The following is a 23,781-nucleotide window of genomic DNA, read 5'->3' on the forward strand; positions in this document are numbered from 1 at the left end:
ATGACATTCACAGAACTATACTTAACTTCATATTTGGAATTTTACTATTTTAAAGTTCAAGAGCACAAAAAAAATTGCATTTCTAATAGAGATAACATTCACCTTATTTTCTGTGCTATTTTTTAGGGGTAACTGAAAGGACATTGAACAGATGTTTGTACACTTTCCTGTGAAATCCCTTTCTTTCCACAATTCTTCAGAGCAGGAATGCAAGTCTTATCACAAAAATGCATTCTCCTGCCCTAAATCATACCCATTTTGTTATCCAAAATGATTGTTAAATGCATTGTTGAAGTTATTTAACAGTGGATATTGAAAAATATCACCATGAAAACATTCAACCTCCATTATTAGAGAACAAGACAAGCTTCATTTTTGATCCTGAATGGCTATTCCACATTTCTCTCCTAGAATCAGTTATGCAATTTAGGGGGAAAAAACCCAACCAAAGGAAAAAAAAAAAAAAAACATGATCCCAAAAAGCTCCAACAAAGTTAGTATCACAGACTCACCCACAGTGCTAATAAAGCTCCAGAAAACTGGACCTTTTCCTGAGAGAGACAGAAACACCTTTATTATAGATCTGTAACAGACCGGCTGCATTTTTTCACTGTACTGTGGAAAGCTGATGATCTGCAGCACAACTAGATGTTCAAGAACTGGAGTGTATACCTCAGGAACCTAGAATAAAGAAAAACAAAACATCCATTATGCAAATTATGTGGAATTATTTCAGCATGTTACATTGTTACAAGAGCATGCATCATGATCTGCTCGGAGAACAAGAAGAGAGTTAGCAAGTGAATTCATATTAGACATACAAAAACCCCAAACAAAGAAACAACCAAAAACCAACAACAACAACTAAATCCTCCCCAAATAAAACTAAACAGAGTACGAAAGCTTCCTGGACATTAAGGAAAGTAGCTCCTGAACAGATTAGTGCTTGAGTGAATCTAGTTTTAAGCTTATCATAAAAGTACCAATTTAAATAAACAACAGTAACAGCATTATAATCTGTTTATCCATAACCACCTGAATACAAAACATATGTCCCAATCTTACTTCACAGCTCCAGGTAAGATCCAGAAAGCCCTCAATTAAACAGACAGCATAACATCACAGCAGAATCAAAGTATCAGTCTCAGAGAACATGCTAAGTATCAGTACCAAAAGACAAAGCAGCAGCAAAGTGATATAAACACAGAGGGGTTATGGCTACATCCAAACAAAGAAAATAAAATAAATAAAACATATTCACATTTGCCTATCATGGTTTTCATTTCAATGCACTGTAGCATTTTATTAGCATATTCAGTGCATTTTCTTTATTCAAATAAAATCCATTACAGCATTCTCCTGATATTCTTCCCATCCCCTAGGGGCTAGGTGTCATTACATTTCAGTTAAATAACACCTTTTACCATAGGTAGGTTCACAGCTATTACCGCCTCACACATCTGCAACTCCATTAAAGAATTGGGTGGTACTTTAAATACTCCACTTACTGTATCTATATGGAATATCACACTTGCAATGGACTGGAGGAAACTTGGTAGCTGATACAGATGGTCATCTATTGTTTCTGCTTCTGTGAGGAACATTTGCTTGCAACGCTGAAGGAGCTCCACATACATGTTATCCACATCCTCAGGATGTATAGCTTTACAGGGCTTAAAGAGAGAAAATCAAACCTGGTTTGGCAATTTTGTAGAGATGAGCAAATAAATGCATGCTGTATCCCTAAAACCCAGCCACGTCTTCATGGAACCACAACAGGAATAATTGAAGCTTTTCCAGAAACTCAATATACCAGAAAAAAACAACTTCAAGTACTCACTACATGTATGAGAAACACAGTACCTGACATGGAGTATAGTAATAGTTCACTAAAGCAGTGTATTTTACTGTAAAAGTACTTGAACTTTCAGTGAAATGAATTTATATTCAGAGTGAAAAACATGGGAGTTTGTCTGTAAATATCTTGATTATTGCATTACGGATGCTTAGATTCACTTATATTTTTAATTAGCTGCATTAAAGTAGTAAGTGGCTTACCTTAATGTAGCTTAACTGATTATCACTGACAGATTACTACTATTAAACACTTAACCAAGCAGTCCAAATTCTGAACTTTTATTTTTATAGGTCTTGTACAAACAGAACCTATAAAGACTATTACTAAACTAATGAACAAGTGGAAAGTATCCCAAAGAGTAACAGAGGGTTTGCAAGAAAGCTTAAAAATTTCTACAGAATGATTTGTAAATCACAGCATGAACTAGGTCAAAAAGCAAGTCTTTGTGGACAGGAACCAGGTCAAAGGCAAAAAGCGTGGTAGGGAACTGACCATGGCAAAGAATGGACTGATTTACGTAACAGTGAAACGTGGCTGTTAGCCTAAAGGTTGAAAGTCTAAAGTCAGCCTGAAGTCTGTCTAAAAACATGCTGACAAAATTAAGACTATCCATTTATCACTTGCAGAACTTCAAGTAATATTTTAAGATTATTTTAGCAATTAAAAAAATATTCTGCCTTGAAACTGAACCAAGCATGAACACAAGTTCAGTGCTACAGTGCTACAACTTGCAACAGCACCAAGACTCTACTTCCTCACAACCCAGTATCTGATGTTTGGCCAAGATTTAACTTAAACACAGTAACAAGTATTAATATGTCTTAACATATTAGATATTTATAGGTGCTGGAGCATTAAAGTTGTTAAAATTTGCAGTATTATCCTTTCTCTATATTTACATTATGCAATTTTAAATGCTTGCATTCCATAGTAGATGTTTTTAATGGGGTTCTTTCAACTCCGTAATCTGAAATACTTCATTTTTTCTGGAACCAATACCTTGAACTCAATTCCTTTCTACCTCATATCACAGAAGAGGAAGACTAGGTTGGAACAAAGCACATAGAAAATTCTATAAACAGATGCACTCTACTCTAAAGGTAGCAAAAAGAGGACTCAGCTAATATCCAGCTATTCTATTGCCATTCCTAAACTTCTCTAAATAATCTTTGAGATCATTTTACCTCATTTTTGCTTTGAGAGACAAAAAAAAAAAACCAGTCTAGAATTTATTATATAAAAGTTGTGGTACCACCATCAAGCACAGAGGCTGCAAATACATAAATACCACCCTTTCTTTATTGAACTTGATCGTTATATTCCCTTTTAATTGACTGCTGACAGAAACTGGAAGTTGCTCCTAATGGTGCTACCTGAGAAACACACCTGCCATCCACATTGGTATGTAAGCATGGTTTTGTTTCTTGTTTCTTGTTGTATTTTACTTTGTGGTTGTTTCACAAGTCACCTCCTACTGTCCTGCAGTCAGCAGTGCCTTTTAGCTGTTTGAATGAGCTCTGTAAGAATCTCTGAACTACTTTCAGAGTGAAGCCTGGATTCTACCATTTAAATGCAGAGAGAGTAAGAAGGTATTGCCTATACTTAATCATTTAAGTACATCCTGAAGTTTTGTGACAGCTGTATATGAAGCTCCTGTTTTTCCACTTCAGAACTTGTGCACAAGGAGTAATGACAACTACAACCCAATGATGCAAGAACTCCCACTAGATTCAGTATATGTTTGAAAATTTTCATCCAAAAGGTATTTTACAGTGTAATTAATTAAGTCCAACACTTAGTCCAGAATCAGGAGCATTCCATTAAAAGAGCTGTGTAAAATTGTAAAATGCATGGTATAGGAGTCCTAGCTTTACATGCTTTCAGTAAGCTCCTTCACCAGAATAACCTCCTTTGCACGTACTGATGCAAAAAGCCCATATCCACGAATGGCAATGGACAACTCTTTGCTGCTCGAATCCATCCTCCTGATGGTTCCATAGAACTGCTCCATGAAGAACTGCAACTTGCTCTTGTGTAGCTCTGCATCCTTAGCCACCATTAAAGAAATCTGTGAAACAGATGCAAACATTCCAGCATTTCACAAAAAATGACAGTAAGTCTTAGAAGATACCTAGCTTGTAATACAGAGCACTAAAAAATAAACTAAATAATTATTCATTAAATAGATTCATTGAACTTCCAAGCACCCCACTTAAAATATCCCCACTATTTCAAGAAATTTAATTTTGTTTTAGACTTAGAGATCCCAGTGAAGTTACCACACCTGCTTAAGGAATGAATCCAGTGCAGAATAACTGGCTTTCTTCAGCTCCTGATGCGTGTGGCCACACCATTTGCACATCACTTCATAGAGGGACACATAGTTGTCCAGGAGCAATGCTCCAAACTGAGCCGAGTGCCAGCTGAACAACTGTAATCCAGCTGCAATTCAAAAACTATTCTCATTAAAAAACAGACTTGCATTACATTTTACACAACAGCCCAGACATTAGGACTTTAGGTAGGCACACTTCATGACTGAAGGATATAAAATGCATTCCTCCAGCCTCTACAGATACTCTACAGTATCAGTACCCAAACATTAAGAATTTAAGCATAAAAACAACCTTCCAAAATCCTCTTTTTAAATGCACACCACTATGGAGCACACAGCTATGTTCTGATATAATTTATGTTACTATTGAAAAGGAAAGGGACTTCAATAGTTATAAATAAAAATACTTGATTCCACAATTCAGAAGGATCTGCTTTCTGTTGTCAGGACACATGCACAAGTCCCCCCCCCGCCAAACTGTAAGGCAGACAAATAATGAATTCATATTATATGTAATTTCAGTATTCCAAATATAAACATAAATGAAAATTCAAGATCTTTAATGAATTAACTGGGGAGAGGACAGACTACCTTTAAAGAGGCTTTTACCCCTCACAGTTACCATAGGCCTAATACTCAAACCTTTTTGCAATTTCTTCATAAGCCACTCACATGTCACCATTTCTAATGGCCAATTTCTAATCTTCCAATTTTTCCACCCATTCTTTTTCTCCTTCTTCCAGTGAAATTTCTCTCCTTATTTTAACTCAATCCACTGTCACACCTTTTTTCTCCTAATTGTCTACACTCCTCTTATTTCTACCATTTCTTTCTCATATCACAGTTTTGTACTACTCCAGAGGGGTAAATGGCATCAAGTATAATGCTGCTATTCGTAAGCTGATTAGACCTTGACTAGTTTAACCAAATACATGTTAAACTCTATATTCCAATTTGAAGTACAGCAGTTTTCTCCCTGGCCAGCTTAGAAGATTGAAGACTAGAGACATCTGAACACATCCAGTAAAGAATAAACAATTCCAGACAAAAGACAGTATCCATCTCAGCATGAATGGAAATAGTTTACATCTTACCTAGAGGTACTGCATATCGCTTCTGATCAACCTGTAATAAAAGAAAAGGTTTGTCACTGTGATTTACTCTTCACCAGAGCTAATTTGTTTATGCAGAACAATTAACACACAGTAGACTTACCTGTGGGTTGATTGCCTTCATTGCAAAATCAAAAATCTCCTTTGCCGTCTGAGGATCTGTGAAACAATCCAACAGTGAGTATTTCACTACTGACATACAGGAGGCAGGGTGAAGATTAAGATATTTTTATCAATGCTTGGTATGAAGCAGTGACATTGGAAATCTCATTTTACGAGACAGAGACTTTTTTTTCCTGAAATACTCTTAAATTTGAAAAAAAATTGTACATCTATATTAGCTGATTTTTCTGAATATCCGTTTAAGTAGACTATTAAGAGAAACACATCTCCATACAAACTGCATTCCAGCTTCAATGTGGCTCTCACAGCTGCCCAATATGTGGTCAGAAAATAGCACTTCAAAGATTTACATACAGAAAAACGCTGATGAAGCCACTCCACACAAAGACAGATTACAAGGACTGTGTGAGTGTGTATTTTGCATATACCATCTACTAACAGGGAAATTTTAATTCTGAGTTTACACACAGAAATGATGCTACTTTTAGGCTGTGTAATAATTAAATGTACAAGTGTCTGTAAAATGGTATTAAAATGTGTCACTGCCTTTCTCATAGAAAAAGAACGTACCTTCATCCACAGACTTGGTGAAGTTGTACATGAGTGCAACCAGTCCCCTCAGACATCCTGCTACAAGAGGTAGCTTGGGTCCCCTTGTAGCAGATGTCATCTGAAAAGAATAAAATACCCTCAAGCTAAGATAAATTTACACCAAGGCTTTCCAGTTCCTAGAAGTGTAAGTAAATAACTTACTTCAACTTAATAGTCATATCAGAACCCAACTCTATGAAAAGACTTCACAGAAATATCTTAACTCCTAAGTGTCACATCATTTGGAGGGAAGCATGAGAGATCATTTGAAAAGCATGAAATGTTCCACCTAGACCAACCATAACAAAATTTAGATAAAATACACTAGTGTCTTAAAAGTACTTTAAAATTCAGAATATATGCACAAGAATATATGAAAGTCAGCAGAAACATGATGTTTACATGCAAGAACTTTCCAGCCAGTACAGAACAAATCAGAATCTACCAGTGCATGATCAGGTAACATTTTTGGGGGAAATGATCATCACACACCATCTTTTCACACAGTGAATTAGTTAATTTGTTGTTGTTGATGCCTTGAATTTTCACTTAGAAAGCATCTCAGAGTCAGAGAACACAACTTAAACAGTCTTTCAGGAAGAATTTATGATTGTCCAGCTAGATCTCTCCAAATTGTACTAGCTACAGTAGTATGCCAACAGCCAGTGCTATACACTTCAAGGGACAAAAAAAAACACACCCAAAAACAAAGCAATGCAAAAAGAAAACCAAAGTAAAAAACTAAACAATGAAAAGAAATTCCAACTGTACCTGTGTTCTAAGCTCTCTCAAATAAGCTCGGAATAGTTTTTCAGCGTTGTTAATCATGTCACTAGGCTGGACTTCTCCCAAAACTCCCAAAAGCTCATAAATCTTTTCCAATACTAGAAAGTAATTTTTAACATTATTAAATCTTAATCACTGAAATCATTGCTTTTGGCATTTCCAGCACAATTCCTATTAACTTGCAACCATAAGAAAATCATGCCTAACAGTATAACTGCTGATTAAAGTGTGGAGCAAACCTCTTTATATATATATACACACACACATATATATATGTAGCTATATCCTACAATGTGAGATGCATCCTCCTCTCACATCAGTAAGTTAGACACATTTACTATTTTTGAACAGGGCTCAGAAAACGAATTTAAAGGCCATGTACACTGAGGAAGCACTTGTTAAGGCCAACAGCTAGCAGAAGTTTCTAGGCTTGAATTCAGACTGAAGGATTCTATGCAAGCACAAATTGTATGAGACTTGTAAAGCCAAGATTTCAGCAGTATCTAGCCATATGATCAAACTGCAACTCATACTAATATGCCATAAATAATATAATCAGGCAAGGTAGAACTGATGAGCTTATATTAAGAGGTGACCAACGCAGGAACTATCACACTAAAATTGCAGCTTTGAGGACAACACTAGCCAGGTTTAGAATAAGATTATAAAGAGCTTTAGAATCATAGAATTGTTTAGGTTGGAACAGACTTTTAAGATCATCAAGTTCAATCATTAACCCAACACTGCCAGGTCTCATCACTGAAACATGTCCCCAGGTGCCACAGCTACACATCTCCTATACATGTTCAGCAACAGTGATTCCAACACTTCCCTGGAAGCCTGTTCCAATGACTGACAATCCTTTCCGTGAAGAAACTGTTCCTAATATCCAATCTAAACCTCCCCTGGTGCAACTTGAAATCATTTCCTCATGTCCTGTGACTTGTCACCTGGGAGACCAACCCCCACCTGGCTACAGCCTCCTTTCAGGTGGCTGTAGAGAGCAGTAATGTCTTCCCTGAGCCTCCTCTTCTCCAGGCTAAACATGCCCAGCTCCCTCAGCTGCTCCTCACAGGACTTGCGCTCCAAACCCTTCCCCAGCTCTCCTGCCCTTTTCTGGACTTGTTCCAATCCCTCAAAGTCCTTCTTGCATTGAGGGGCCCAGAACTGAACACAAGATTCAAGGTGCAGCCTCACCAGTGCTGAGTATAGGTGGACAATTGAAGAAAAACCAAGGCCTACCTGTATCAGGAATTCTACTTTTTGCAGCAAGCTCCTCATAAAATTTATTAAATATCTCTCTAACTTTCATTTCTTCCATCAGACAGGAACGTTGTAAACTGTGAAGCAACTAAGATGGATTAAAAAAAAAAAAAAAAAGGATCAATACCCCAATACTACTTGGTCTAAATAAAAACACAGTTCCTACATGTAAGTTCAGCTTAAGTAAGCAAATATGCTACTCAATGAAAGAGATCTAAGGTGACTTGTCCTAATAAGAGTAATGGCATGCAACCTACTTTAACTATAAACTACATTCCTATACATGCATAAATAGAGAATTTACAACTCTTAATTTATAGCATACATATTACATATACATTGTCTATGGGAAACCTATACAATATAATTTTTATATAAGTACATATAAACTCCACAGGCATAGCAAGTCTGCAGTAGCTTTTATCATACTGTATTTCCCTCCCTGCTAGTATAAAGCCAATGCAATTCACAGAATTGACTCAGAGTAATTCAGAAGGGAGTTTTGTTTCTCATGAACAAACCTAAGTAGGCACAGAAGCATTTACAAAAGAAAGGCCTAAATGCATTCAAAGGAACTACTGTCTCACACAGCAACTAAATTTCTGGAAAAAAATTCTGGAAATTTCTGGAAAAAGTCCTCCTCCTCTACACTTTCCAAATACTTTATCTTATATTGCAATAGCATGTATAATACATAGTATTTTAAAGAAAGAATGCAACTTAGTGGCAAAATTCCTCCTTAAATAAACACAACAAACAGAGAGAGAGATCTGCAACTGTCCCCAAAACAATTGTGTCCTGCTCTAACAGATGAAGGAATGATGCACCCACATTAAAGCAACCTGCTAGAGGATATTGAAGACAATCTCTCATTAAAACTTTTTTGTTTAACATCTAAATATTAGCTATCACTCTTCTATCGCTACCTCAGACTACAACTTCCTTGAAAGAGGAAGAGGCGGGGCAGACACTGATCTCTTGTCTTTGGTGACCAGTGACAGGACTGAAGGGAATGGCCTGAAGCTGTGCCAGGGGAAGTTTAAGTTGGTTATCAGAAAACAGTTCTCCACCCTAAAGGGTGGTTGGGCACTGCAATAGGCTCCCCAGGGAAGTGGTCACAGCACCACACCTGACAACAGTTCAGGAAATGTTTGGACAATGCTCTCAGGCATGTGGTGTGACTTTTGGGGATGGTGCTGTGCAGGGCCAGAGCTGGACTCAAGGATCCTTGTGGCTCCCTTCCATGTCAGCTTATTCTGCAACTCTGTGATACAGATTTTCTGCATGATACAGTATAACTAGAGTAATACAGCAGATTCGTTACTTCTTTTCTAGAAACAAGAGAGATTTATAAAATGCATTTTACCTTAATCAGAAGTTCCAGCGCTGAGATTTTACATTTTGCTGCTCTCTCTTTTGTATAGACACTAAGACACGTTTGCTACATAGAAAATTAAGATAACAATACTTGAAAGTAAAGATGGAAATAAAGATAACATAGTGTTCTACCTCTTTAAAGTATCTGTTCCTTACAAGCTTAAGTTTTTTAAAAAGACTAAAATAATATCTAGTCCTGGAAACGGCTTCACTGACCATACTGCAGCACTGTCTGACATAATAACAAACCCCAACTCTAGCAAAGAAATTGCAGTTCCTGCAGTAAAATTCACACAGAGCAGATTTTCTACCTCAGTACTATCAGTACTTACAATAAGCAGCTACTAATTTACAATCAGAAACTTCAGTGGTGCAGTCAAGCATTTCTATGAAAAGCAATGTAGATGTTCAGCCATCCAGATTCCAGTGACCTCAGGTATTGTAGTTACCACCAATTTGTGTATACATTGCAAAAGTAACAACTTCTCAGGTGAATTTTTTTTTAATGGTAATTAAAATTATCCCTATAGAAGCATTTAAAATTTTATATTTAAATAGCAACTTTAGTTTGTATAAATTAGAAGCTACAACTACTATTTCCAATGAAAATAACTAGTTTTCAGAACCAATACCTACTAAATTCTATAAAGAAAAGTTAATAAAATTAAGTCTACAGCTGGACAAACAATTCCACACTACTCTGTGGTATGAATTACAGTTTATGTAAAAAAAAAAAAATTATTTCAGCTCCAACAAGAACACTAGAGATGGGCAAGGCTGACTGGGACGGGTGAAGTACAGCTAGGAATGTTATGACATGACACTCACCTGACTAGTTTAAACTATCTGGCAAAAACACTTCTAGGAAAGAATTTTCCTTTACCTACCTTAATATTACAGGCATAAGGATGAATTTTGTCACCAACTTTTTCCATAAAGACAGAAAGAAACTTCAATGCTTCTTCCCTGCAATCTCGAAACTGAAAAGTTAAAAAAAAAATTTTTTTGAAATGTGTCACATGTTGCTCATACAGCACTACCAAAACACTGCTTTAAAGTTTGCCAACTCACCTCCTCGATGGTGAGAGATCTGTGGATAAAGACGAGTAAGCCATGATCCTGGGAAAACACCAGGGACAGGTGCAGCGCTGCAGGGAGGCAAGGAACCATCAGCCCATCCCCTGCTGCAAAAGCGTGACCTGACGCCTTGGGCACGACTGACGCTTGTCCCCAGAAAAAACACAACAAAGTGCGAGTGCTGCTGAGCTCCCCCATGGCCTCGGGGCCCGGGCCCGAGCCTGTGCCCTCGCACCGGAGCCTGGCCCTGCTCAGGGCCGCGGAAAGCCAGCCTAGGGGCAGCTCAGCACGGAGGGGCCCGCACCGCAGTGCTTTTACCCCGGTGGATGGTTATCTGGGGCAAGATCTCCCCCTCCCTCGGAATCTCCAGTGACACAGAGCGGGCAGCGCGGCACGGAGGCAGCCGCCCCGCAGAAGCACCGGCCCGGTGCGTGTGTCCCGCCGCCACCGAGCCCTCCCCGGGCCCCGCTCAGCTCCCCCGCCGGGCCCGGGCCCGCGGGCGCACCCTGCTCGCCGCTGGTCAGGCTGGCCACGCAGGTCTCGGCCAGGCTGCGGAGCAGGCTGTATCCGTGCAGGGCGCCGCCGCCGGCATCGCCGGGCTGCAGGCAGCGGTGCAGCTGGAGCAGGCACTGCTGCACCCCAGCCATGCTGCCCCGGCCCCCCCGGAGCAGGGCGAGGAAGCGGGCGGGAAGGGCCCGCCTCCCGCCGCATCCAAGGCCAGCCGGGGGGACGCGGGCTGCTGAGCTCGGGGAGAAGAGCTCCGCCAGATCATTCCCAGCGGAATAAGAGCCGACGGCAGGGAAGAACGTTTCGGGCGCTTTTATGGCTCTCGTCTCAAGATGGGCTCAGGACACGCACACACAGAATGACAGAACGGATCAGCTTGGAGGGGACCACAGTGGGCCATCCGCTCCAACCTCCCTGCTCAAGCAGACACACGGCACGGAGTTGCATCCATTCAGTATCTCCAGTAACAGAGATTCCGTACCCTCTCTGGGCAAACTGTCCCAGTGCTTGGTCACTGCACAGTAAAGTTCTTCCTCACATTTAGCTGGAACTTCCTGTGCATCAGTTTCTGCCCATTGCTTCTTGTTATATTGCTTGGCACCACCGAGAAGAGCCTAGCCCCATCCTCTTGGCACCTTCGCTATAAATACTGACAGACACTGACGAGGTCCCCTCTCTGTCGTCTCTTCTCGAGACTGTACAGGCCCAGCTCTCTCAGCCTTTCCTCATCAGAGAGATGCTCCAGTCCCTTAATCATCTTTATTTGCCTTCGCTGGACTCGCTTTAGGAGCTCCAGGTCTCTGTTGTACCTAGGAGCCCAGAACTGGACAGTATTGCTGGATACAGTAGTGGTTCCCCCCCTCTTCAGAGAATGGGCTGCTCCAACCTCCCCACGCCCGCCTACAGCCCTGGCTTTGCCGCGAAATTCGGTAAGGTGCGGGCGGCTCCACGCTAGGTTGCGGGGGGGGAAGGCGATGTGCCATTACTAGGGGGAGCCTCTGTCTGTATCACAAGTAGTAACCGGCATTATAGTTCTTTCTCTCTTGTAGCAGGCCGAGCGGGGAGCGACCCTCACTTCGGGGGTCCAGAGGATTAATCTCCTTCCTCCTCTCCCTCTCGGTTCCGCATCCCCCCTTTCTGCCTTCGTTGGGCGCTTCCGTTACGATCGCGCCTCGCCATTGGCCAGAAAGCCCGGGAGAGCGCGCGCACGCCGCTGGCTTTGGCGCGAGTGTGGCGGTGTTTGCGGCTGCACAGGTGGGTGGGGGCAGGGGCGGGGGTCGCGGCTGCCGAGGGGAGGAAAGGGACAGGAACCCGCCGGCCGGCTCTCGGCCGAGTAGCGGAGCGCCCGCCGCGCTCATTCTTCTCGCTAACCCCTGCCCCCAGGTAGGACCGCAGCTGGAGCCGCAGCAGCGCCATGTCGTCGCCAGCCTCCACTCCTAGCCGCCGACGGAGCAAGCGCGGCCGGGGCAGCAACCCCCCGACTCGTAAGTGCTGCGGCGGGGTGGGCTCCCCCGCCCTGGGGGTGCTCTCCCATCCCCCGCCTCGGCCCGCCTGCTGCGGCGGCCTGGCTATTGTAACTCCGGTCCGCTCGTGTCTCTTGCAGCACAAGATGCTCGCTCTCCTCCTTCCCAGAAGCGTCGGACAGACGACTCCACCTCCACCGGGGACCTGCAGCCCATGCCCACGTCCCCGCCCGCCGACGCGCAGAGCCCCGGCGCCGCCGATGTGCTGTTCTCCAGCCCGCCGCAGTTCCGCCACTCCGGTACGCTGGGGCTGGGGCGGCTCCGTGGCTGTGCGGGCTCTGGGGATGCAGCCCGGGGGGCCGCCTGCACTGCCGTGGGGCGGGCCAGCGTTGGGCGAGATCCGGCTGAAAAACGCTCGAGGGAAAAATGAGCGTTGTCTGATGTTTCTCATTTGAATTTAGTATACTGAACTCTGCAGGAGTGCAGTCAATATCAGGGATGCAGGTCTTTATCATAGCTTCCAGTTAGCGTGGGAATATGCATCAGGGAACAGGGAATAGACATTAGTTTTTAAAATTTTATAGAAAGAATAATAAAACTGCTAACACAGAAGGAACTAGTTGTTTGCCATAGAAAGCCTTTCTTGCTTTTATATATAGGATTGTTTTTTAATTCTAGTAACTGTTAATTGTGTCTCTTGCTCTACCACCCCCAGAATACTAAAAAAAGTGTTTATGTTGTTATGCTTGAACTCCAATGTAGTTTTAAAATGCAGTACTGCTGTAAAGTTTTCTAGGGAGGCTTTATTGAACTTGGGATCTTTGAAACGAGCTGTTAATACAAAGAAAAGTTTTAGGGAGACTGGCAACATCTTTATTCTGTGTTTTGACAGAACACTGGGCTTGACTGATACTACTCATTTTATGACAGAGTTGAAGGACCAATGAGACAAATGCAGAGGCTGAATTTTAGTCTGCTGTAGATGTAAAATGTCTCAATAATCATTACAAATCACTTCCTTTTATAGCCATTCCTCTTGACTTTGACATCAGTTCACCTCTGACATATGGCACACCCAGCTCCAGGGTAGAGGGTACCCCACGAAGTGGTGTACGAGGAACTCCAGTCAGGCAGAGGCCGGATCTTGGGTCTGTCCGGAAAGCCAGACAAGTGGATTTACACTCGGATGGGGTAGGTGGATGTCTCACCTCTTGTATCTGACAACTTCTTTTTGAACATATAAATATTTGTATATGCTTGATTTGTTTCCATGCAGCTGGCTGAGGATATAGTAGCAACTGAGCAGTCTCTTGGACAAAAGCTTGTTATTTGGGGAACAGATGTTAATGTGGCCTCGTGCAAAGAAAAATTCCAGGTGGGTTTTGTTTCTTCCTCCTTTTGAAATGGAAAGCTAGTTTGATTTAAACAAGTATTAGTCGAATCTGATACAAAGGAAGTGTTTGTACTGCTGAATTCTGCTAATTTTTCCTGATTTTCTTTTACCTCTAACATTCAGAGATTTCTCCAGCGCTTTATCGATCCACTGGATAAAGAGGATGAAGACATTGGCCTGGATCTCAATGAGCCACGCTATATGCAGCGACTTCAGGAGGTACTTCTAATGCAGTATTTTGTAATTCACATTTTCTTTTTTCAGTCTTGCATGCCATTGAGCTAAAGATTTCCTAACTCCCTTGCAGATTAATATGGTTGGGGAACCATTCCTGAACGTAAATTGTGACCATCTAAGATCATTTGATGAAAATCTCTATAGGCAACTGATCTGCTATCCTCAGGTGAAGTAGTGCACTTGTTTTCCGGCTTTCAGGTGCTTCTTTCATATTTCTGGGTTTTAAAATGCTTGTTTAAATGCAGTGCATACTGTGTGTGTGTTTGGTGCAATCTCAAATAATTTTACTGAATATAAGATGTCTTGTTTCATAGTAGATGATCACAGAAACAGTGAGTACATCGTGCATGCAAAGTTAGCTGGTGAACTGCAATGTCCAGAGTTGTGTGCTTCCACCCCTTGCAATCCTCAAGTGAATGAATAAATCTGATCCAAACAGCAGGTTTTGTGTTATGTAGGAAAATGTTCAGATGACATAACTTTTAGTCATTACTGGCTTATCAGCACATAAAATGCTTTATGCAGAATTACTTCATTCTGTGATTTAACTTGTAAACTCTTTCTAATACAGGAAGTTATCCCAACATTTGACATGGCTGCCAATGAGATCTTTTTTGATCGTTACCCTGATTCAATACTAGAGCATCAAATTCAAGTAAGGCCATATAATGCACTGAAGACCAGGAATATGAGAAATTTAAACCCTGAAGGTAAAATTTTTGCTTACCATGTTAGAAAAGAATCTTAAAGATTTCCATAAACTTAGTAAATACAAACAAAAGATTAAGACTATATAAATCTCTACTTGTGGTCCATCCAGACCAATATCTTCCATTCATGTCTTTTTCAGAAGAACATGCTTTAAAACCCAAGGAGAGAATAATCTAGCCATAAAGGAAATACCTTCTATCATCAACTACTTCTGTTCTTAGTTCTGGAAGTGCAAAGGATTCTTTCTTTCGTATACATAGTCCTGTAAATTAGAATATTTGTATTATGCATTTATGATTCTTTTTGCTTGAACTACCTTCTGCCTAAAAACTATCGTAACGTGAAATTTTGAAGGTTATTTAAATTTTAAGAGTATGAAGTCATGACATGAGTCCCTATATTTTTGTAGACATTGATCAACTCATCACCATCAGTGGCATGGTCATCAGAAGCTCCCAGTTAATTCCTGAGATGCAGGAAGCATTCTTCAGATGCCAGGTTTGCTCTTTCACCACCAGAGTGGAAATTGACCGTGGCAGGATTGCTGAACCATCAGTGTGCAAGAACTGTAACACAACGCACAGTATGGCACTGATTCACAACAGATCCATGTTCTCTGACAAACAGATGGTATGTTGGCTTAGGTAGTGGCTAAAATGAAAGAGTTGCTAGTTTTTGCTCCTCTACCCTCATAAAATAATTGACAGAATTAGTTATGTATCTTGGGATTGAATGCTTTGAAAAGAAAAAGTGTTTTGGAACATAGAAATGGGTGAAAAAACTTAGTGAAACAGTAAGCCTGCTTTGGAGAAGAACTAGACTAGGTGAGCCTTGTTGGTAGCAGCATTTTATCCATGCCAGTAGCAATAGCAGAATTCTCATTTTCATAATCTTTTGTAATCAGTAATCAGTTTTGCTGTTCGGGTGGGGATATTTTGTTCCTAAGCAATGTTCCTGATTCATAATTATGCTGAAGACTGTGTTAATACAAAATCCTGTTGTATGCTGTGTGGAAAAGCTCTGCTTTTTTGCAACTGAAACTTAAATGGTGTTTTTGCTAGATCAAACTGCAGGAGTCTCCTGAAGATATGCCAGCTGGACAGACCCCGCATACGGTGGCGCTCTTTGCTCACAATGACCTTGTTGATAAAGTTCAGCCAGGTGACAGAGTTAATGTCACAGGTAAAATTTGGTTTGAGTATTTCCATTTTTCTGTTTTACTGATCTTAACTGTGTAAAGGGATCTGATGGGATGCACTTCCAGGTGCTGAGGGAGTTGGACACTTTCTTTGCAAGGCCATTTAATTCACTTCAGAAAGTCATGCTGACTGGCTAAAATACTAGAAAAAAGCCAATGGCACTCCCTGCAGTGAGGAGGAGACCTGGGGAACTGTAGGCCAGTCAGCTTCATCTTGAGCCCTGAAAAAGGTGATAGAGCCAATAATCCTGTAAACCTTTTCTTATTGGGACAGTGTTCTACACTCTCAGCAAACTTGCAGACAAAAACAAAACTGGAAGGAAGCTGTGGTGCCAACATTCTCCTGGGCTGTATTAGGAGTGTTGCCAGCTGGTTGAAGGAGTACTGGGTCCAGTTGTGGGGTCTCCCAGGGCAAGGGAGACATGAACATACAGGAGTGAATTCAGCAAAGGGCTATGACAGTAACAGAAGCCTTGGTCATGCATGGAAAGGCTGAGAAAGCTGCTCAACCTGGAGAACAGAAGGTTTGGGGGAATCTTAGCAGCATGTTTAGATACCTGATTTGGTGTGGGTAGAGGGGTGATAGCGTTGAGAAGACAAAGCCAGATTGTTCTTAATGATGCCCAGTAGCACACAAAGAGCACAAGGTGAAATACAGGCAATTCTTGTTAAAAATAAAAACTTCTTTACTGTTTGTGTGGTCGAGCCTCGTCACAGGTTGACTGGCAAGGCTGTGTGGAGTCTTTGTCCTTAGAGATACTCAAAACCTGATGGGACACAGCCTTTAGCAAGCAGTGGACTCCAGCTGACTCCAGTTTGACTTCATGATTGGACTAGACATCCCCAGGCTGTCTGACCTTGATTCCTTTATTCTGAAGCTATAGCTGAAGAAGAGAGAGTATCCTAAATAGTGTCTGCAGTCAGGAGAGTGATAATGTAGAGTAAGTCTTGTAATACTACAGCAACATGTTATAAACCACTTTGCTTTAAAACAATTGCTGTAAAAAAAACCCAAGCTGTTTGAAATGCATTAGAAAGCTGTTACTAAACTCAGCACTTAAAAAGAGGGGGAAAGGCTGACTGGAGTGGGAATTTTAAAGGCATCAAACCTTAGCTTTTTCCAAAAATGCTTTAATTATTGAGAACACTTTTGATATGAATGTAAAACATGTATGTCCACCTGCAAAAATTGGTCTAGGTGACTTAAATATGGCTTCTACATGATTTACAGTGAGAAATTAGAGGACAAAGTATTTAGGCTGTTTAGAAAAGCTCTACTCCTTCTGGGAACTTGTAAAATGTGTACGGTTTGGAATTAGTATGTTTCTCCATATATAATACTATGATTGGAATTTATATTTAGGTATCTACAGGGCAGTCCCCATTCGAGTTAATCCCCGTGTCAGCAGTGTGAAATCCGTGTATAAGACCCACATTGATGTCATACACTATCGCAAGACAGACTCCAAACGCCTGCACGGTGTTGATGAGGAAACTGAGCAAAAGAGGTTTACAGAGGAACGTGTGGAATTGCTCAAAGAGCTTTCTAAAAAAGCAGACATATATGAGAGGCTTGCTTTAGCATTGGCTCCAAGTATCTACGAGCATGAAGATATCAAAAAGGTGAAAAGTTCTTTATTTCTCTTGCAAGACATGTATTTTTATGTGTATATGTTTGTAGTTACTGTTTGTTGTTAATGTATCTTGAAACTTAAAAATTCAAAAAGCTATTATCTTGAGCAGTCTTAAAATGTCATGATCTTGCCAGGGTGGAGTTGCTTGTAAGTGTATCGTAATTCTTTTCAAGCTATTAAAGAATGTTAATTAGAGGGAGACTAATTGAAAAGGTAGGAAGGCAGCAGAACGGGGAAAATTTAATTGCAGGATGTATTTTGGACATTTCCCGGAAATTCAGATTACTGATTATCAAAGGAAAGTAAGTACCTGTAACATAGTAACTGCTTGCTGAGAAGAGGCATCCACAAAGAGTGGCTTCAAAATGACATATGGTTGACTCTGAATTATGGAGTATCAAAACATTTACTTGGATGTATCCAAGAAGAGACTGTTCCAGTAAAGTATCAACTGAGGTACTAGAACATTGTGAAAACTGCAATCAGTAGGAGGTCTCAAGTTACTGTGAGAAATCAAACACTCCTCTTCCAAGTATATTCCTTTGAGGTTTTTTTAATAGAGTTATACATTATTATTGTTCACAAGTTCCTGAACCATACAATGATTTACTTATGAGGTGGGAACACAGTAATGACAGTTCCTTTTGTTGTTGCCTTCTCAAAATGCTAATAAAGGCACATCAAGTCTAGGGGGTGGAGTTGAGGAAAACTAAGGACCCTTCATCAAAGGGGATTCTTCAGGTTCCAACCAAAATCTGGTTACAACATACAAAATTTCTGTTTTTAATGCTTGAAACCATGCAGATGCATTAAGTTGTGTTAATATTAGCAGCATTTGTTTTTCACACATTTCAGCTGAACAGTTGTATTTGCTCAGTTACGTCTATACAATTGATATTTTCATTTTTATAGGGTATTCTGCTTCAGCTTTTTGGTGGATCAAGAAAGGATTTTACTCACACAGGAAGAGGGAATTTTCGTGCAGAGATCAACATTCTTCTCTGTGGTGATCCTGGTACTAGCAAATCCCAGCTGCTCCAGTATGTGTATAACCTGGTTCCTCGAGGCCAGTATACTTCTGGCAAAGGCTCAAGTGCAGTTGGTCTTACTGCATACGTGATGAAGGATCCAGAAACACGGCAGCTGGTTCTCCAGACAGGAGCTCTAGTACTTAGTGACAATGGCATTTGCTGCATTGACGAGTTTGATAAAATGAACGAAAGCACAAGGTCAGTTCTACATGAAGTAATGGAACAACAGACGCTCTCCATTGCAAAGGTAAATGAAACTAAAGTTATTCCTAGGGGATTTTGCTCTTGCTTTACTCAGAGGCTTTCACAATGCAGTTTTTGACTACAGAATCCACCTAATAACATTGGTAATCTCATGAAATGGGAGGGAAGTTTTGGTGGCACGACTGCTGCAACTGGTTTCAGAGATGTTTTTCCTTTTGACAGGCTGGAATTATTTGCCAGTTGAATGCTCGTACATCTATCCTAGCAGCAGCTAATCCTATAGAATCACAGTGGAATCCAAAAAAGACTACTATTGAAAACATTCAGCTTCCTCATACACTGCTGTCAAGGTACTGAACTGCACTGCATGTGTCATTTTTAGGGGATGTTACACTTCCTCTTCTGAAAATCATTACATGTAATAGAATACAGCTACTGTGTTGTTCACAACCTAATGGAAAACCTTTACAGCACATATTTTAAATGCTGTCCTTACAATATCTCTGTGAGCACAGGAGTGCCTTTTAGTCTTTACATGTTGACCTTGAAGAGCAGGTGTGAGAAAATCTGTAAGCTCTCTTTTATTTAATTCTATGTTGTTTCATAATCATCTCCTCAAAAAGAGCTGTTCTGAAACTTAGGGTATTGATAACTTTAACAAAAATTCAAGATGCTTTTCTTAGCTCCATAAAGATTTTAAAGTGAAACACTGATGATCAGGGAGCTCAGCAGCACAGGTGGTAGAGTCCTAAGATCTGTGCCTGCTTCATGCTGCTTTGTAAAATTTACCTGAGGAGGTGTTAGCAGTGCTGGTCAGTCATTTGGGAAATAGCTGTTAGAGCCACATTTAGTGCTTGCTGACAGAAAATTCAACTACATGCTGGAGTTGCTTCTTGTTAAGAATTTCCACAGTAACTGGAAATTTGAAGTACACTCATGCTATACTGGATATCTTGAGAACACTTATGGCTTAAATTTCAGTTAAGAGCTGCTAGGTTTGAGCAGCATCTCAATTCCACCATTTATTGGATTTAAGCCTACAAAAATAAATTATTGGCTGGCTAAAAATGCAATATCCGTGTCTGCTTTTGGTTGAGACTAGTTTACTATACTGTTTGTAAAATTATAAACCATTTTCTTAAGGATTAAACTGCAAGCGCTTTTTGAATTGTAATTTTATTTAGTTGGGTTTTTTTGTTGTTGTATTTCAGGGCAGTATCTTTAGCAGCAAGTTCCATGCATTTTTTATATGTGTGGGATTTCTTGTTTGTGGCAGTTGCAACTTTCTTTGTGGGGGGTGTGGGGTGTGGATTTTTTAAGGAAACACAATATGTTAGCCTTGAGCATGGAATCTGAACTTTGCAGAATGTACCTCACTTTCAAAATTTCAAGTCTATAGGGTGTAAGCAAATCCATTGTGTTGTTCTGTACCTTGACAATTCTAGAAAAATTTTCTTTCTGGTGTGAGAAAGTAATTTCTACTGAGAGTAGGAATTAACACTCCAGTAATTCCTACCTGTACCTATTATGGCAAATCTTTCTAAGCCAAATACCTAAATGTCAAGAAAGTATGCACACTAATAGTGGATCATATCCCATTCAGATTTGACTTGATCTTTTTGATGTTGGATCCACGTGATGAAGCTTATGACAGACGCCTTGCTCGCCATTTGGTTTCACTGTACTACCAAAGTGAAGAAAAGATGGAGGAGGAATACATGGATATGGCAGTATTGAGGGATTACATTGCATACGCTCGTAGTTATGTAAATCCCAGATTAGGTGAAGAAGCAGGCCAAGCCCTTATTGAGGTAAACGAGTTGCTGCTGAGAATGTTCAGAGTCTTTCCTGACTTGTCAAAGTGTTGAGATTCCCTCGTACATACACTATCTACATAACAACCTTCTGTAAGATCCTTGGTAAAAAAATGTCTTTAATGGAAAGAGGGATCAGATTAGTCATTCTGAATTCTAATGTTCAGCTTTCAGATATGTTGGTTTGGTTCTGTCGCATAAAGCACATTAAAGTCTACCCAAGCAAAATGTATCATCATAGACATAAGTACTGCTATGTAAGACTAATCCAGAATTCTAAAGTGATTCAAAACTTGATTAATTGCCATGGTTTAATTGCTTTATAATGGAAAAAAAAAATTGATGTGGTTATTCATCACTGCAGACAAACCGTGGAGGTGTGTGAGCAGAAATACAGTATTTAGAATGGCTTGCCAGAATTGCTCATATTCTGAAATAAGAGGTGGGGGATGCAGGGGACTGAAAAGGAGTTAATAGGCAGTGAACTATGTAACAAGTGTCTCCCCTTCAGGCGTACGTGGACATGAGGAAGATTGGCAGTGGCAGGGGAATGGTTTCCGCGTACCCCCGGCAGCTGGAGTCTCTGATCCGGCTGGCCGAGGCGCACGCCAAGGTGCGCTTCTCTGAGAAGGTGGAAACAATTGATGTGGAGGAAGCAAAACGCCTCCATCGGGAGGCACTGAAACAAGCTGCTACTGATCCAAAGACCGGCATTGTGGACATATCCATTCTCACAACAGGTTTGTGAAAGCAGGTCCACTATTGGGCTTTTGTGATTTTTAAAATGTAACTTAACCTGTTCTTTTTAGCTGATGGCTAAAAGGTATTTTCTTTGCTTTCATAAGGAATGAGCGCAACAGCTCGTAAGCGGAAAGAGGAATTGGCTCAAGCCTTACGGAAGCTCATCCAGTCAAAGGGTAAAGCACCATCTTTGAAGTACCAACAGCTTTTGGATGATCTCCGAGCACAGTCTGATATAGTAAGTTTCCTGCTTTGTTTTTAAATTTCCATTAATGTTTAAAAGCAATTTTTTTCCAAATGAACATTCTTGTCCTCAAATCACATTATGGAAGAAAATGGAAACATGAATGATCTGTTGGTATGACTAGAAAGCCAGTTCTTTTACAGACAAATGAGTTGAATTTGCTGTACCTTAGTTTATTCTGGCTTCTGGAAAGCCAGAATAGCAAACTCAGCCAACTCAGCTTCAGGGTTCCAGGCCAGACTTCAGTTATCACATAGAATGAAAACTTCAAATAAAAATATTAGAGAATTGATAGAAAGTATAGCATTTCTACTATGTTTGAAGTATTTCCCCCATCTTTATTTGATTTGCTCCTTTTCTTTAAGGCTGTCACAAAGGAAATGTTTGAAGAAGCACTTCGTGCCTTGGCTGATGAAGACTTCCTGACTGTGACTGGAAAGACAGTGAGGCTGCTGTGAGTTACCCTGTGCTTGAGAGCTTGCTGTCACGACTTGTACTTCGCGTTACTCAAGACAGTGTCAGCCTGCAAGTTCTTTGAGATTTGAGACTATCATCTGCTGTGACAGGCGTAGCCTTTCCCTGCCAACCAACTGTTGTGGCTTCTCTTTGCCTTACTATATTGCCACTGCAAGATTTTCACAGCTTGGGCTATCATTTGCTATGACAAGGGTAGTCATGATTAAGTGGCATCACTGTCATTACAAGATATTATGGAAATCCTCATCAATAATACTATTTACATTTTAGCTAAATGTATTTACTAATATGGCAAGGGTTTTGGTTTTTATGATGTTTTTTAGAGAATGGCAACAATATTGCCTGTATTTCCATTTGAATTGTAAAAACTCAAATGACTTTTTAGTAACTGCAATTTTTACTGTTAGTATTGCATTAAGGTGAAATAAAATTATTTGACTTTAAAAGGACTCTTGTGTTCATTTCAAGTACAAATCAGCATATCCTGTGCTGATTTTCCATCTAGAATTCTGCAATTTTTGGAACTTCATTCTGAGAGCATGAAAGGCACTCTGCTTTTTGGGTTTTTTTTTTTGTTTGACCTGAGTGTACTGTGGAAGTATCCTCAATGTAAAAAAGACAGATAGATTCTACTTGTAACCATATTTCTTTACTTCAGTTTTAAGTATGAATGGTTTCTTTACTTCAATTATAAGTCTGACTAATTAAGATTATCCACCTTTGGTGTAATGACATATAATCAGTCCTGAAAGAACAAGGTCTTGTAGCTTGTTTACAGTAATATTCCCAAGGGCCTGGTATGGGTGATTTTTTAACAGAAAAATACAATGCTATGTTGACCTTCCTCAGCTGTACATTGTCTTTTTTATTTAAATGCAATGAGCAGGTTAGAATTTTTGCATAACTATTTCAGCCAAACTTGAAATTGGATGTTACTGAGAAATATTCCAAACTGTACTTTGCCTTCACTTCATGAAGATGGAAAAAAATAATTCATCTATTTACTTACTTGAAGTGATCTTGGATTATACTGTGTTCATTCTAAAAGAATGATGAGTCTTTCTCCAATCATTAGACATTCCTGAGACAGATGCCTACATTGTTGTTGTCCACACTGCTTACGGTTGATGAGATAAAAAATTATGTATCGAAGATCATGATCAGAAATAGTTTTTTATAAAACAGGTTTACCATAGCATGTTATGGGGAGAAGAACCCAGTGGCATCACATTGTGAACTGAGAAGAACTTTGCTGAAATTAAGTGCCTACACAGCAGGCTATGGCAGTTATGGCTGCCTGGGGCAGATAGAAGGTTGCCCTAGACTTCTCAGAACAATGGGATTTAGTATGAGCATTCTAGGCATCTACTGATCACACTGAAAGTAGGCACATTTGGGTATGCTATGAATTTTCAGGTATGCCTGAGCATTCAAGGGGAAGGTTAAGTTTTTGGCCTCCAGAGACACACCAAGAAATGGAATAATAAATTTGGCTGATTTCACACACAGTTTCTTCCTCATCTATGAACAGACTGAAGATGTGAGGAAGTAAGGCCTTTTTGCACGCTGTGAGGTGCTCAGTTAACATTCAGGACAACAAAGTTA

At 40.3% G+C, this 23,781-nt stretch overlaps 2 protein-coding genes across 2 annotated transcripts in view; one reads left to right on the top strand and one right to left on the bottom strand.

Moving 5' to 3' along the window:
- Positions 1-11,169, bottom strand: part of PRKDC (protein kinase, DNA-activated, catalytic subunit) — an 81,601-nt gene extending 70,432 nt beyond the window's left edge. The window contains exons 1-13 of the mRNA XM_053952824.1: positions 11,028-11,169; positions 10,517-10,593; positions 10,333-10,425; positions 9,435-9,509; positions 8,048-8,156; positions 6,791-6,903; positions 5,999-6,098; positions 5,409-5,464; positions 5,288-5,318; positions 4,143-4,300; positions 3,780-3,926; positions 1,509-1,673; positions 513-681 (exon numbers count right to left, since the gene is read on the bottom strand). Of these exons, the coding sequence (XP_053808799.1) occupies positions 513-681; positions 1,509-1,673; positions 3,780-3,926; positions 4,143-4,300; positions 5,288-5,318; positions 5,409-5,464; positions 5,999-6,098; positions 6,791-6,903; positions 8,048-8,156; positions 9,435-9,509; positions 10,333-10,425; positions 10,517-10,593; positions 11,028-11,169 (1,435 nt within the window). The remainder of the gene's footprint in view (positions 1-512; positions 682-1,508; positions 1,674-3,779; positions 3,927-4,142; positions 4,301-5,287; positions 5,319-5,408; positions 5,465-5,998; positions 6,099-6,790; positions 6,904-8,047; positions 8,157-9,434; positions 9,510-10,332; positions 10,426-10,516; positions 10,594-11,027) is intronic.
- A 1,053-nt stretch (positions 11,170-12,222) lies between these two features.
- On the top strand, positions 12,223-22,654 carry MCM4 (minichromosome maintenance complex component 4). Its single transcript, XM_053963600.1, has 17 exons — positions 12,223-12,283; positions 12,413-12,513; positions 12,633-12,791; positions 13,520-13,683; positions 13,769-13,867; positions 14,009-14,104; positions 14,193-14,288; positions 14,694-14,832; positions 15,243-15,463; positions 15,895-16,015; positions 17,395-17,654; positions 18,578-18,943; positions 19,123-19,250; positions 20,504-20,711; positions 21,226-21,454; positions 21,560-21,693; positions 22,065-22,654. Exons 2-17 carry the CDS (start codon positions 12,444-12,446, stop codon positions 22,155-22,157), a joined length of 2,583 nt encoding a protein of 860 aa, XP_053819575.1. The 5' UTR covers positions 12,223-12,283; positions 12,413-12,443; the 3' UTR covers positions 22,158-22,654.
- Positions 22,655-23,781: the final 1,127 nt, after the last annotated feature.

The sequence above is a fragment of the Vidua chalybeata genome, chromosome 1 (genome assembly GCF_026979565.1).
Source record: "Vidua chalybeata isolate OUT-0048 chromosome 1, bVidCha1 merged haplotype, whole genome shotgun sequence".
NCBI classification, from domain to species: Eukaryota; Metazoa; Chordata; class Aves; order Passeriformes; family Viduidae; genus Vidua; species Vidua chalybeata.